The 14,396-nt window shown below is 59.4% G+C and overlaps 1 protein-coding gene across 11 annotated transcripts in view; it reads right to left on the bottom strand.

Moving 5' to 3' along the window:
- TNRC18 (trinucleotide repeat containing 18) overlaps window positions 1-14,396 on the bottom strand; it is an 89,806-nt gene that overhangs the window by 42,631 nt on the left and 32,779 nt on the right. For 10 of the 11 annotated variants that reach the window (XM_070362128.1, XM_070362127.1, XM_070362134.1 and 7 more), the window contains 6 exons: window positions 6,228-6,330; window positions 5,778-5,983; window positions 5,101-5,247; window positions 4,436-4,626; window positions 2,734-3,163; window positions 222-1,217 (listed from right to left, as the gene is read on the bottom strand). In XM_070362128.1, the coding sequence (XP_070218229.1) occupies window positions 222-1,217; window positions 2,734-3,163; window positions 4,436-4,626; window positions 5,101-5,247; window positions 5,778-5,983; window positions 6,228-6,330 (2,073 nt within the window). The remainder of the gene's footprint in view (window positions 1-221; window positions 1,218-2,733; window positions 3,164-4,435; window positions 4,627-5,100; window positions 5,248-5,777; window positions 5,984-6,227; window positions 6,331-14,396) is intronic. The other variant, XM_070362132.1, reaches the window with a different exon arrangement.

Genomic DNA, 14,396 nt, shown 5'->3' with positions numbered 1-14,396 from the left:
AGAGATTCTGAAACTTTAAAAATCCCACTTAAAAAAATATATGTTTTTGTTTTTTTTTTTTATAGGAAGGGAAAAAGCACGAATTTCCCAGTGGCCTAGTGGTTAGGACTCTGTGCTCTGGTCGGGGAACTGAGATCCCAACAAGCCTGGTGGCACAGCCAAAAATAAATAACAATTAAAAAATAGGCCAAGGAGGGGAAAGCAGCCCCCAGAAGCCTCACCTGCTGCCTCCTGGCTCCTCTTCTCCAGCTCCAGCTCGGCGATCTCACTTAGCAAGGTGATGCCATGCAGGAAGCTCTGCTCCAGGACGAGGCTCTGCGCGGCCTCCAGCGTCTCCAGGGCCGGGGCTCCAGTGCCTGGGGAGGGCAGGGGCCGGGCCTGCGGCAGCTCTGCGGCAGCCGCCAGGGCGTTCATGCCGGCCAGCGGGTCCTCCAGGCTGGGCAGGAACTCCTCAGAGCCTGCCTCCTCCAGGAAGCAGGTACCGCCGGGCACAGGGCCGGCCTCGGGGGCCTCTAGTCTCGGGCACTCGCCCTCCCCAGCGGGCACGTCACAGTCCGGCAGTTCCAGGCTGGGTCGGGGCTCACTCGGGGCCGTCTGGGCCAGGTCCTCCTCGCCGGGCACCACCTCCGCCAAGGGTGCAGGCACGGCCACGGGCATGTCCACGGGCACCTCCACTGGCTCCTCCTTGGCCTCCACCAGCGGCTCTGGCGTCAGCCGCGGCCCCAAGTCCGGGGCGGCTGCACAGGACTCTGTCAGGCCCGGCGAATCGACCCGCGCCTCGGCCCCTTCAGCAAAGTCCGGGCACCCGGGGGGCTCCTCCGGCCCCTGGCCGCTGGCACTCAGTGCCTGGGCCTCCAGCAGGCCTCCCGCCGGGCTCGGGGCTGCCAGGGCGTCCTCGGGGGGCAGCGTCAGTGGGGACTCCAGTGAGGGCAGCTGGGCGGGCTCTTCGTCCATGTCCTCCACCTCCGCCTTCACCTCCCGCTCCACCAGCGGCTCTTCGTCCGGGACCTCACGCAGCGGCTCTGGGACCTTGGATGGGGACAGGCGCAGGGGCTTGTCCTCAGGGGAGAGCGCCAGGCGCTCGGGCCCGTCGGCTGGGAGCGGCACGTCGGGGGCCAGGCCGTCGGCGTCAGCAGCCGCCGTGGGCTGCAGCAGGAATGGGTAGGGCCTGCCATAGTGCGGTGGCAGAGCTTGAAACGGGTACCGGGCTGGGATATCTGCAGAGGATACGCAGGTCAGTGGGGGCCCCTCTGGCCCTGTGCGACAACTGTGTCCCCGTCAACACCCACCTGCCCACCACCCTCTCTCCTCAGCCGCCCTGCAGGGCTGGAGGCCCTTCCCAATGGCACCTGACAAACCCCAGGGCGTCTCTGCACATCTGAGCCCCAGAGAGAAAAAAATGGCCACCCTGCAGTCCCCAAGGGTCTTCGGGTCTCAAAGGCAGAAGCTTTGGTCTCTGGTGCCCCTAATCTCAGCATCTGGCACAAAGCTGGACCAGAAGAACCTGGTAATAGGATCCTAAACAGGGGGCTTCCCTGGTGACTTAGTGGTAAAAAAACCACCTGCCAGTGCAGGAGACACAGGTTCGATCCCTGCTCTGGAAGACCCCACATGACACAGAGCAACTAAGTCCATGGACCGCAACTACCGGTCCCGGGCTCCAGGGCAGGGGAGCCGGAACGACCAAAGCCCACACGCCCTAGGGCCCGTGCTCCGCAACGAGGGAAGCACGTGCACCGCAACAGGGTAGCCCCCGCTCCCCACAACTAGGGCAAAGCCCTGCGCAGCAACGAAGACCCAGCACAACCAAAATAAATGAAGAAAAAAGACCCTAAATGGTCCCCACCCAGCCCGGCGGACTCTGCCATCCGTCCCTCAAGAATCCACCAGCCCCACCTCTTCTTCAGCAGAGTCGGGAAGTTCAAGTTGTTCAAACGCTGACAGTAACACTGTGCCGCCCCCACCTTTTTACCTCCGACCTCCCCCCACCACCACAAAGTATAATCTCCCGGAGAGCAGGGTGGTGTGCAGCTGACTCTGCAGCATCAGGCTCCGTCCAGGGGGCGGTGTGGGGGGCACAAGCAGTAAGGGCTGAACAGGAACCAACAAGGGGAGAGAGATACACGGAGCACCCCCACCGCACCGCAGCCTGGCCCGTGCTCCACACTTGACTCGACCGTTAGCAAGACATCAGCTCTCCCCAAAGAGGGACGCCACCGGCCCGAGACCACACACAGCATCCCACAGGCTGAAATCTGAACTCTGGAATTCGAACTCACGTCCTCGCATGGGACGAGGAACACAAGCCTCAGGCCCCGTCGAGGCCACCCACTGCGTGTCCCCATGGACACAGGACACGGGAAGAAGGCACGTGCATGCACGCATGCCGCACGTGGGCGGGGGTCTGACCCGGAAGGTACTGTTGTTGTCAGGCGGTGCCGAATACCTCACAGGCGTTGCTCTGTTCAACGCTCAGAACAAGGCCTTCTGAACTCAGGACCTAATTCTAACATTACACCCGTTTCCCCTGACCCTCCAACCGAGGGAAGACTAGAGAGACGAGGGCAGACGGTTCGTTCCAGAGCTTGGCAGCAGGCCACGTACCGCTTTGGTCAAAACACCAGAAGGAACTTCCTGGCGGAGCCAACATGGCAGGCGCTCAACAAGGAAAGGAACGAGCGGCTGAACCAATGAGTGAGTGGTGCCCGGGACACCCGTTTCACCGGCTCTTACCTGAGAACAAGGCCTGGAAGGGGCTGGGGGCTTCCTTCTCCAGCTCTAAGTCCTTCTTCTCCACGACGTTCTCGGGGGCCTCCTCCTTGCGGGCGATCCCTGGGGTGGGTGGTGGGGAGGCGGGCGGCGGGCTGCTGGGGTGGGAGCTGGGCGTGGCAGGGTACGCGTAGGCGGGCGGCTTGGACACGTCCTCCAGCTTCTGAATGACCTTGGCCTTCAGGGCAGCCACAGGGGACGCGCGGGGAGAAGGCGGCGGGCTCATGGCCTTGCCATAGGTGCCCGTGGGGCCGGTGCTCAGGCCAGGGGGCTTCCGCGGCAACAGCCCCGGGCCCGCAGCGCCCAGGCCGGCCTTGCCCGCGGCCTCCAGGCTGCGCTTGCTCACCTTCTCCTCCATCTCTGCCCGCTGTTCCTGGGCCTTCAGCCGCTCCTGCTGTGGAGGGGGCCGGCAGGCAGGGTCAGTGCAGCAGGAGCCATCACCCAGCACCGGCCCCGTCCCCCCAGGCTCCCCCCAGCCCACAGAGAATGCCAGGCAGGGTGGGCGGCTGCAGGACCCTGCCTGAGATGGACATTCCGTCCCGGCTCGCGTAACAAGCACAGCATTCCTTGTAGAATTCCAACACACGGGGCTGGGAGAACCTCTGGTCTAGACCCTGACCCTCCCCTAGGACCCCCAGAGACAGAGTGCGGGGGGCCAGGCAGAGGTGAGAGGCCCCTGAAGACGCAGGACTGTCCCACCCCTGGCTCCACCACGGGCCGAGGACAGCTGCCTGCATGGAGGATTCACTACCTGAGAGCCCTCTCCTGCCTTATCACAGCGAGGTCTCAAACATCTCCGACAGTGAGCCTCCTGGGCTGTGAGGAAACGGCTCAAAATCAGCCCAGGCCCAGCGGGCTGCCCGTACACAAAAACACCATGAAGAAGGGCTCCAAGCCCCCCACCCTCACCGCTGTGAAATCTCAATAAAGAACTCGATGACACAGAAATTACAGCCGCTCCATTTCCACAGGAGGAAACCTGGAGCCCACAGAGGTGAATTCACTCGCCCGAAGGCACTCAGTCAGCCACAGCAGAACTAAAAGTTTCAAAACCAGGCCCCTTTCTCCGTACGTCGTCTCTGTGACTCCTTCAGGGCGGCTGCCGCACGAAAAAGGAGAGACGCGGCCGGGCAGAGGACAAGCGCCCAGGAACACCTTCGAGAAGGCAGGAGGGCTGTGGGCTTCGGGGAGTCCACCCACACGGGGGGCACCGAGTGTCGCCATCTTACGGGACCAGCAACGCGGGCAGAGGCCAGCCCTGGCCGAGAGGGAGGCCCAGGCCGCCCAGTGCCCGGCCGGGCCAGGCGGGGCTCAGGAGACGGCAGGAGCCCACTGGGATCCCCTCAGCCCCCAGGCAAACACCTCCCACCCACAGGAGGGGCCACCTCTCCTGCCTTGGTTTCCCCATGGCTCCCCAGCCCTGCCAGGCTCTGTCTGCCTCTCGGGCTTGCTCACCCCATCCCCTCTGGCCAGAGGGCTCCTCCACAACCGACTTCTTCAGGTCTCTGGACAGACGTCACCTCCTTCGGGGGGCCCTCCCTGACCACCAGCCTCTCATTTCTCCCTCCCAGTCCAGAACTGGACTGTCTGCCGGCTGACCCCTCTGCCTCGCCGTCAATGGGAGGGGGCTCCGGGAAGGGTCTCCACGGCCCCCACCCCAACTCACCACTAGCTGGGCGCTCCTCTGCAGCTCCAGGGCCTGGGCCGCCTGCTGCTGCAGGTAGAGGAATTCCTGCTGCCGCAGGAAGTGCTGCTGCGAGAAGAGCTGCAGCTGCTGGGCGTGGTGCAGGGAGCTGCGGCCCGGCGGGTACAGGGCGGGCCAGAGGGGCGGCACGGCGGCCCGCTCCATCAGCTCCGCTGCGGGCAAGAAGACCGTAAGGCTGCACCCAGCTCCCAACTCCTGTCACCCCACTTCACAGACAGGGAAGCCGAGGCCCAGAGAGGGACTGCGTGCTCACAGGGGTGGAACGGGCTCAGCTGGGCCTCTGGGTGCTTCCTGGGGGCCCCGAGGCCACACAGTGGGAGTGGCCAACGTGGCAACTCCACACCTCCTCCCACTACACCCAGTGCTCTGCAAACTGGATTCCTGAGGGCTGGGGGCACCAAGGCGGAGTCCAGGCCCCCCGCCCGGGCAGCCCTGCCTGGGTTCTCCACATGGGCTTTCTGGGTAGGAACTCATCAGAACAAGGACCCTTGTGGCTCCGTGACACCCCCACCCCATTCTGCGGCGTGGACACCCCCTCCCCACCACAGGAGGCCCATGGCGTTTGGGACAGTCTCACTGTATGAGGCCATCACAGCCCCTGCCCCCAACCACCGACCACCACTTACCAAAGTGAGGCAGGTGGTCGCTGGGAATGACCACCAGCTGGCCCGACTGGGGGTCCCTGACAAACTGGTAGGCTGAAGGCAGGGAGCCCCCCAGGCCAGGCGGAAAGGCAGGTGTCATGCCCTGGTGCAGAGAAGGGGGGCCCAAGCCTAGGAGAGACCCAGGCCCAAGTCAGTGCTGGGGGCCACTCCCCACTCCCCTTCTCTTCCTGGGTCTTCACGGAGGAAGCCAAGGATAAGAGCTGGCTGGCTGTGAACCTCCCCCATCACCCCTTCTGACCACTGTCCACCAATAGGCCTGGCAGAGAACCCCACGAGGCTACGGCCATCAATAATGATCCTGCTTGGGCTTCCCTGGAGGTTCAAATGGCAAAGAATCTGCCTGCAATGCAGGAGACCTGGGTTCAATCCCTGGGTCAGGAAGATCCCCCAGAGAAAGAAATGACAACCCCATTCCAGTATTTTTGCCTGGGAAATCCCACGGACAAGGGAGCCTGGCGGGCTACAGTCCACAGGGTCACAAGAGTCGGACACCACTGGGCAACTAACACTTTCCCACTCCGGACAAGCAAGAGAGGTGAACTACGGGGATGAAAGGAGGGGTCCCACCCTACACCAGCCCCCGGCACCGTGCTCCAACGGAGACACTCAGGCCTCCGCTATCCCCACCCCCCACTCACCATAGGGGTGTCCAGCGAGCCACATGGATGTGCTACCCGAGCGGGGCAGCCAGGGGTGAGTGGCCAGGTGGGCCGCAGGGTCGGCGGACCAGCGACCGGAGCCCGCCAGCGCCGGGCCCCCGGTCACCATGAGGTTGGGGTTCAGGCCGTTAGCAGCACAGCTGGTGGGGTGCAGGCGGGCCAGGTCTGCCAGCTCCTTGCTTTCTCTGGAAGGGGAGTGGAGGCATCGGTGAGTCTGGGACGGCCCCAGGACGAGGGGGACAAAAAAAGGGGCGCCCCAAGGGACCGGTGGACATCAAGCCACTGCTCGGCACCCAGGGGCAGAAAAGCTGGCTGGGGCTCACCAGAAGGGGCCCCGGGCCTTCCTCGGGAGGGGTCCCACACGCTCAGGACCACCCTACGCCCACGTAGGGCCACCCACCCCACCCCAGGGGGCCCCCCAGGCCTCACCTGAGCAGCTTCTCCTGGTCTCGGTCCAGCCGCGCCCCCAGCAGCCTCTCCTCGCGGTGCCTGGCCCGGTCATCGCCACAGTCCTCGTCGGCTCGGCCGTGCCCTGGGTGGGTGGGAGGGCAGGAAGTGAGCCTGACTCAGAGCCCCCAGCAAGCCCTCAGCATCTGAGCGGGTCCCTCACCCTGGCCAGATGTCCTCTGAGCCCAGAAACGACCCTCCACCACCCTCATAGAGCCCACCTGTAACTCTCCCAGGTAACCGGGAAGCTGCAGGAAAACGTTGTAAAACAGATGGTGCCGTAACCCAGGATGAACCGAGCAGCACTCGCGGACAGGGTTCCTCCTTTAGTGCCGGAAAGGTAGGTGCTGGGGGCGGGTCAAGACGAGGGAAAGCCACAACCCAAAAAAGCGGTTGCTATGCAGACGCGGAGCCAAGCCCGGGTCACAGGGAGCCAGCCGCCACCCGGAGGCCCCGCCATGGTTGCGGCGGTTGCACACGTGTGGCTGGTCTCTTCAAAATCAAGTCGGAAAACTGAAACTGGAGAACCCTACGTGCATGGGGCGGGACGGGGGGGTGGCGACTGGAGGGGGAGCTGCCCCCCAACTGGCCCATCTCGGCCCTGGTGCCCAGGAGGTACCCCCAGCCCCCCACAGCTGGTCCCGCTGCACCTCCCCTGGGCTCTCCACCCCTCCCAAAGCCCTGACCAATTGCACAAGAGCTCAGCCCTCCTCGCTCTCCACCTTCCCCAGCCCCTCATCCCCGGGTTATCTTCTACACCATGAGCCAAAATTTAGAGCGTGCACAGTTGCGGAGGCAGGCCAGGGCCCAGGAGGCAGGTACAGCCACTAGCGGCAGAGACCACTCAGCCAGCAGCCGAGACTTTTCTCAAAAGAGAAACCAAGGACTTTGCTGGTGGTTCAGAGGTAAAGAATACACCTGCCAACACGGGGGACATGGGTTTTATCCCTGGGCCGGGCAGATCCCACATGGCACCAGGCAGCGAAGCCCTTGCACCACAGCTACTGAGCCCTTATGCTCCAGAGCCCAAGAGCCCCAACTACCGAGCCCACGTGCACACTAGAGTCCGTGCTCTGCAACAAGAGAGGCGACAGCAGCGAGAGGTCGGTGTGCTGCAACTAGAGAGAAGCCCCCAGTAGTAACAACTCAAGATTAAGTCCATGTGCAGCAACCAAAAATAAAAAAGAAACCCACTGAGGCTGGACTAATTCCTTCCCTAGGATCAGCTGCCCTGGGGCCAGCGTCCACCCACCCGGAGCTCCAGAGATGCGCTCAGGGAGGAAGCCGCCCCCAGGCCCGCCAGCACGTGGACCTTGTCATTTACTACTCTGCTGCAGACAAGTGTCCCGGTCCCCTCTCCAGGATCCACCAGCAGGCCCCCCAGCCCCACACAGCCCCTGGGGGCAGGGATCCAACCTGGCATACTGCCGTTGGCTTCTCCCCTCGTTTCTTCCCTCCTGCACCCTCAACACCAGGAACTCCCAAAGACCTCCTGAGAACTGTTCCCCAGGAGGAGCTTTCCTTTCAGGAAGGTGGGAGCCCACCGCTGGGAACAGGAGGCGAGTGGGCAGGGAGGAACAGCCATGAGCCCATACGCCCGATGGACCAAGCAGGTCGGGGAAGGGATACGCCTCAAAAGACAGCTGGAGACGGGCTGGGGGGCACCAGGGGCAGGCCCAGGAGGTTCCAGAAGCCCCTGGGGCAACGAGGAAGTTGCATGCACGGTTAAGGAGAGAAGAACCAGTGAGCTGGGGCACTAGGCAGGCGGGGTGAGAATGAGTGAAGAAGTCTTTCCCATCTGGCCCCTGTGGGTCACAGACGCGAGTCCCAGGCCGCCCACCACCTCACTCCACACAGGGCCAGAGCAGACCCTCTGTTTGTGCCAGCGCCCAGGCCCCATGACTGTGCCCAGCTCGTGGCAGGAGGCCGGGAAGCAGAGGGGAAAGGTGGGCGGTGGGAGAGAAGGTGAGACCCAGCCAGGATACCCAGGCCGCCAGAGTCAGTGCGGTTCCCAAGTCAAAGGGTACCCTGCGCCCACCCTCCCGCCCACCCCCTTCACCAAGGGCTGGAAGGGGCCCTCCTCACAGGCCCCACCTCAGGAATGAGGCCCTAAAGGGCGGCCACACTTCTGGGCAGGGCCACTCAGAGTCCTGCGGCTGGACTGAGAAACCAGAGCACACGCCTTCTCCCAGGGGAGGGCCTCCCAGGCCCACAGACACCCCAAGGGCCCTCCATCTACGGGGCCACGCTGCACTGGGGGACAGGCTTTGGCAAAGAGCTCCTGGTGCTCCCAGAAGGGTCACGTGCCTAGAGTGTGGCCTGTCCCCAAGAGCTCAGTCCTCAGGCCTGACTCCTCTCCACCGCCCTGGTGGTCACTGCACAGGCCTCAGGGGCTTCCCACTGCAGGCCCCACCAGAAGCCCGCACGCAGGCCAGCCCAGCTTGGAGAAGCCACCACCTGCAGGGTCCCTCAGGCCAGAGCCCCAGACCGCTCCCTCCAAATTCAGCTGGTGTCCAAAGAAATGTGACATGCCCTCCACCACCGCAGCCCGGGCACCACCCCGACCTCCTGCGTCAACTGTTCCCTCTAACCCCTGCTCACCCTGTCCCTCCTACCGAGTGCCAGGCCGCCCAGCTGTCCTGTCCAGTGCACCCCCAGCTGACTCAGGGCCACACTGTTCCCTCCACCTAGAGTGCTCGTGCCCGGCCCCTGCAGTACTCAGTCTCCCCAGGAAGACCTCAGCTCGTATGCTACCTCCTCCAGGAAGCCCTCCCAGACCACCTCTCCTCTATCATGCTCCCTTATTTGTCTCCCTCACTACACTGAGAACATCACACAGCCACTCTGCCTGTTGGTTATTCATCGTCCGTCTCCTCCATCAGACAGTGCACTGCTCTGGCTTGAGCAGTCCCACTCCGAGGTATCTACCTCTCCCCTTACACAACGCCTGACACAGGAAGGCACTCAGCATATACATGGGGAGTGCAAATGAACGAACTCGTGAGAACATCTAGAGGGCGATGCAGAGAGAACAAGCAGCAGGTGCAGAGGCCCTCAGGCAGGAGTGTGCCTGCCTCATCAGGGTGGGAATGCCAAGGAAGAAAGCAGGCAGGGGAAGGGCGGGGTGCAGACCGCACTCAGGGCCTTGTGGGCCGTGGAAGGGAATGTGGTTGAGACTCCGTCCAAGGTGAAAGGAGAAGCCAGAGGAAGTGCTGAGCAGGGATGAGACGTGATTCTGACTAAGGCTTTGAAAACCGCCTGCGAACAAGCAAACCAAGAGGGCCCTTGGCTTGTCTCTGCTGAGCTCAGGTTGGCGGGGGCCAGTTCCTCCAGGAGGCACATGTGTGGGGCAGAGGGGAGCCAAGCCCAAGGTCCCACACACACAGAAGACCCCCTCCTCCCCAGCCCTCGAGGCCTGAGCTCTGGTGATTTTCAAGTCACGCCTGTGCCCAGCAGGGTCCGAGGGCCGCTCCGTGCACACATTCATCCAGTCATCAACCCAGGAGAGGACTTCCAGCCCTCACACCAGCCACCTCAGATGAGGAAACCGGGCACAGACAGGTAGAGGCACTGCCCAGGTCACACTCCTGACTGCTGAGGAGGGGCCCAGCTGGCACTGGGGTCTGAGTGAGTTGTCCGGCCACCCCCCCATGCAGGTGCACGGCCCCCAAGCAGAGAGCCTGCACAGGGTGAGCGCCGGGGAAACGGCAGCCCCACAGCCATTGCCTGTCTGCAGCCCCGCCCCGGGGCCCGCGTCCCCAGCAGTGACAGCTTCTCCGTGGGTCATAGCCTCTAATCCCAGCCATTATTGCCCAGGCTGAGGCCCGGTTGCCATGGCAACCTCCTCCTGGACTCCCATCTGCACATTTCCACAGCTCCGGCTGACCCCACGCCCGTTCAAGTCTGGGGTCAACACCACAGCTTACAGCCAGTGCGACCCCGGCTCTGCTGGGTGACATGGACAGTGGAGCAGGGTTCGGGGAGCACCATCACAGCCCCCCAGATCTGGTCCCCAGTTTTACACCACCACAGAGTTGACAACAGGCAAGGGGGAGAGGCGGGAGGCACAGCCCTGGGCTTCAGGTTCAAGCTCAGCCTGCCTGTTCTAGCCCGAGTGACCAGGGTGTGTCACTCCACCTCCACAGGCCCTGCTCTCCCGTCTGGAAGCTGGGGGATGAACAGATCCTCCCCTGGGGGGCTGTGGGAGGAGACGTTGGCCAGGGCTACGTGGGCCTGCCTGCACCCGCCCCCGGCTAAATGGCAGGGACAGTGCTGGTCTGCTGGCCTCTCGAGCATCGGGCCCGCTGTCTGGAGCTCACAGGCATACACGAGGCCCATCCTTCATCCATCTCAGGGTCCGAGATCCCAGGAGCCAGACCAGACCCTGAATGAGCCCACTCGGGACATTTCTCAAAAAAGATCTCAGGCTTAGGGCAGAAACTCTGAGCCTTGAAGACTCTGAATATGAGCAGAGAAAAGGTAGACCCGTGTATGAAGCACCTACTGCGTGCCCATCAGCCCACCTGGAGCCAGGGAATGAGGCAGCCCTCCTAGCGCCACGCAGTGAACGTAGACACCAGGGCTCGGGGGGCTTAGGCCTCTGGTTCAAGGGCACACCGCTGCAAGAGGCAGAGCCTAGACTTGAACCCACTGCCAGGGAAAGGGCTCACTCCCCAGGAAGCCAGGAGGCTGGGAGGACCCAGCAGTGCCTGGCTGACAACTACGGTTCAGTCAGAGTGGTGCCAGCTCCTTCCTCCCTTGAGGCCATCCAGAGTAGGGGAAAACCCACTTCTTACGGGGACTTCTCTTTGAGGAAAGTTGGTGGCTCAGTCAGTAAAAAAAAATCTGCCTGCAATGCAGGAGACCCTGGTTCCACCCCGGGTCGGGAATGGCAACCCACACCAGTGTTCTTGCCTGGAGAATCCTAGGGACAGAGGAGCCTGGTGGGCTATACAGTCCATGGGGTCGCAAAGTGTCAGACATGACTGAGCGATCAACATTTTCACCTTTTTTCACATCAAGGTTCCAATCACCTACTTTCCAACTGTAGTCAGGAAACAGGAAAACAGCCTCAGCCCCAAGATTCCTGAAAGCTGCGTCCCCAGACTGTCCCCCCAGACTGTCCCCTCCTTGCATCTCGCTAAACACACACATTCTCACCTACACTCTCTGACACATTCTCACCTACACTCTCTTACACACACACATTTCTCACCTACACATTCTCTCTCTGATTCACATTCTCATTCCCCTACACATTCTCATACACACACACACACACATTTCTCATACACATTCTCTCATCGCATTCTCACATACACATTCTTCATACACATTTCTCTCACACACATTCTCACCTACATACACATTCTCACACACATACACACCACATTTCTTCACATTCTCTCACACACATTCTCTCTCACACACATTTCTTCATACACATTCTCATACACATTCACACACACATTCCCTCACATTCTCTCTACATCTCTCACACATTCCCACCTACATTCTTACACACACACATTTCTTCATACACATTTTCCACACACACATTCTCACCTACACTCTCACACACATTCCCTCATACACATTTCTCACACACACACTCACATTCTCATTCCCTCATACACATCCTCTCACCTACGCATTCTCACACACACATTCCCTCATACATTTCACACACACACATTTTCTCACCTACACTCTCACACACATTTCCTCATACACATTCTCACATACACACTCACACACACATTCCCTCATACACATTCTCTCACACACATTCTCTCACACATTCTCATCTACATTCCTTACACATTCTTACACCTATACATTCTCACAAACACATGCACCTCACCTACATTCTCACACACACACACATTTCTTCATACACACACATTTCCTCACACACATTCTCACCTACACACTCACACACATTCTCTCATACACACATTCTCACATACTCTCTCACACACATTTCTCACACACATTCCTTCATACACATTCTTACACACACACATTCTCACCTACACTCTGACACATTCTCACCTACACTCTCTTACACACACACACACATTTCTTCATACACATTCTCACACACATTCCCTCACCTACACATTCTCACACACATTCTCTCACACATTCTTCATACATTCTACACACACATTCCTCACCTACATTCTCTCACACACATTTCTCACACATTCTCACATTCCCTCACACACATTCTTACACACACTCATTCTCATTCTCACATACACATTTCTTCATACACATTCTTCCTCATACACATTCTCATATGCATTCTCACACACACATTCCCTCATACACATTCTCATACGCATTCTCACACACACATTCCTTCATACACATTCTTACACACACGCATTCTCACCTACACTCTCACACACATTTCCTCATACACATTCTCACATACACACTCACACACACATTCCCTCATACACATTCTCTCATACGCATTCTCACACACACATTTCTTCATACACATTCTTACACACACACATTCTCACCTACACTCTCACACACATTCCCTCATACACATTCTCTCATACGCATTCTCACACACACATTTCTTCATACACATTCTTACACACACACATTCTCACCTACACTCATACACACACACATTCTCACCTACACTCTCTGACACATTCCCACCTACACTCACACATACACACATTTCCTCATACACATTCTCTCACACACACACACGCACATTCTCATCTACACTCTTACACATTCTCACCTATACTCTCTTACAAACACATGCCCTCATACATTCTCACACACACACACATTTCCTCATACACTCACACACACACATTTCCTCATACACATTCTCACACTCACGTCTCCTCATGCACATTCTCTCTCTCACACACGTTCCCTCATACACAAACATTCTCACATACACACACTTAAACACACAGATTCTCACCTACACTCTCTGATACATTCTCACCTATACTCTTACACACACACACACATTCCCTCAGACACATTCGTGCACACACAGTCACAACCACAGACGCAGATCCCTGGGGCAGAGACAGGCAAGCTAGGTATTCAGGAAGTGATCCCAGCAGGAGGGATCGTTTCTCATGAGTATTCTTCTACAAAAAGGACCCCCAAAAGGTCTTTTCTCTCCCAGAAGGATCTACCTAGTAAGAGGGCTTGTCCACCAGCCACCCAGCCACCTCCAAGCCAAGGGATGACACCCAGACTCTCGACTGCAGACTAAGTAAGGCAAGGCCTCATGAGCTCCTGGGGTCTGAGGGCAGCCTCTGGCTCCAGGCAGGGTGCTCCACGCAGATCCACGGCTTCAGTCGGTCCTTTAACAAAGGCTCCCTGAGCGTCACCGGTTCTGAGCCTTCCAGGGCTCTGGCCCCGGCCGGCCATGCCCGCACCTCCACACACTGACGCACCTGGGGTAGCAGAGCGGCCTCGGCGCCCAACCTGCAGGTGGGGCCTTTGGCTCAACGCTGGGCTCTCTCTTTGCTTCCCTGGTGGCTCAGATGGTAAAGCATCTGCCCGCAATGCGGGAGACCTGATTACGATCCCTGGGTTGGGAAGATCCCCTGGAGAAGGAAATAGCAACCCACTCCAGTACCCTTGTCTGGAAAATCCCATGGACAGAGGAGCCTGGCAGGCTACAGTCCATGGGGTCGCAAAGAGTCGGACACAACTGAGCGACTTCACTTTCACTTGGGCTCTCTCTGGGCAGCCCAAGCCCAGAGTTCCAACCAAAATGCCGTAAGTATCAACTATGCAAAATTCCAGGAAGGAATCCAACTGGGAAAATATGCAAGGGACAAAACTAAATGTAACCAATCAACCCCCTTCGGACAAGATATTCAGCTTCACCAGTAATTAAGAGAAATGTACCATTACTCCCTACCCAGCTTAAGGACATTTGTTTTTTTTAGTAAAACACAACTCTGAGTAGTCTAAAATGAAAGAGTTCAAACAAACATAAAGAAATCTCTAACCACCTAAGAAGTCACAAAGGCATCCATTGTCGATACCACAGGGACGCCGGGGGTCCCTGGCTTCCAGCGGTCACACTCAGTCACCCATTCCCCCACGTATCAGACACCTACTATGCGCCAGGCCCCACGCTAGGTA

This window comes from Bos mutus, chromosome 25, assembly GCF_027580195.1.
Source record: "Bos mutus isolate GX-2022 chromosome 25, NWIPB_WYAK_1.1, whole genome shotgun sequence".
NCBI lineage: Eukaryota > Metazoa > Chordata > Mammalia > Artiodactyla > Bovidae > Bos > Bos mutus.
The sequence above is the reverse complement of the archived record's forward strand: the minus strand, read 5'-3'. Positions and strand labels throughout refer to the sequence as shown.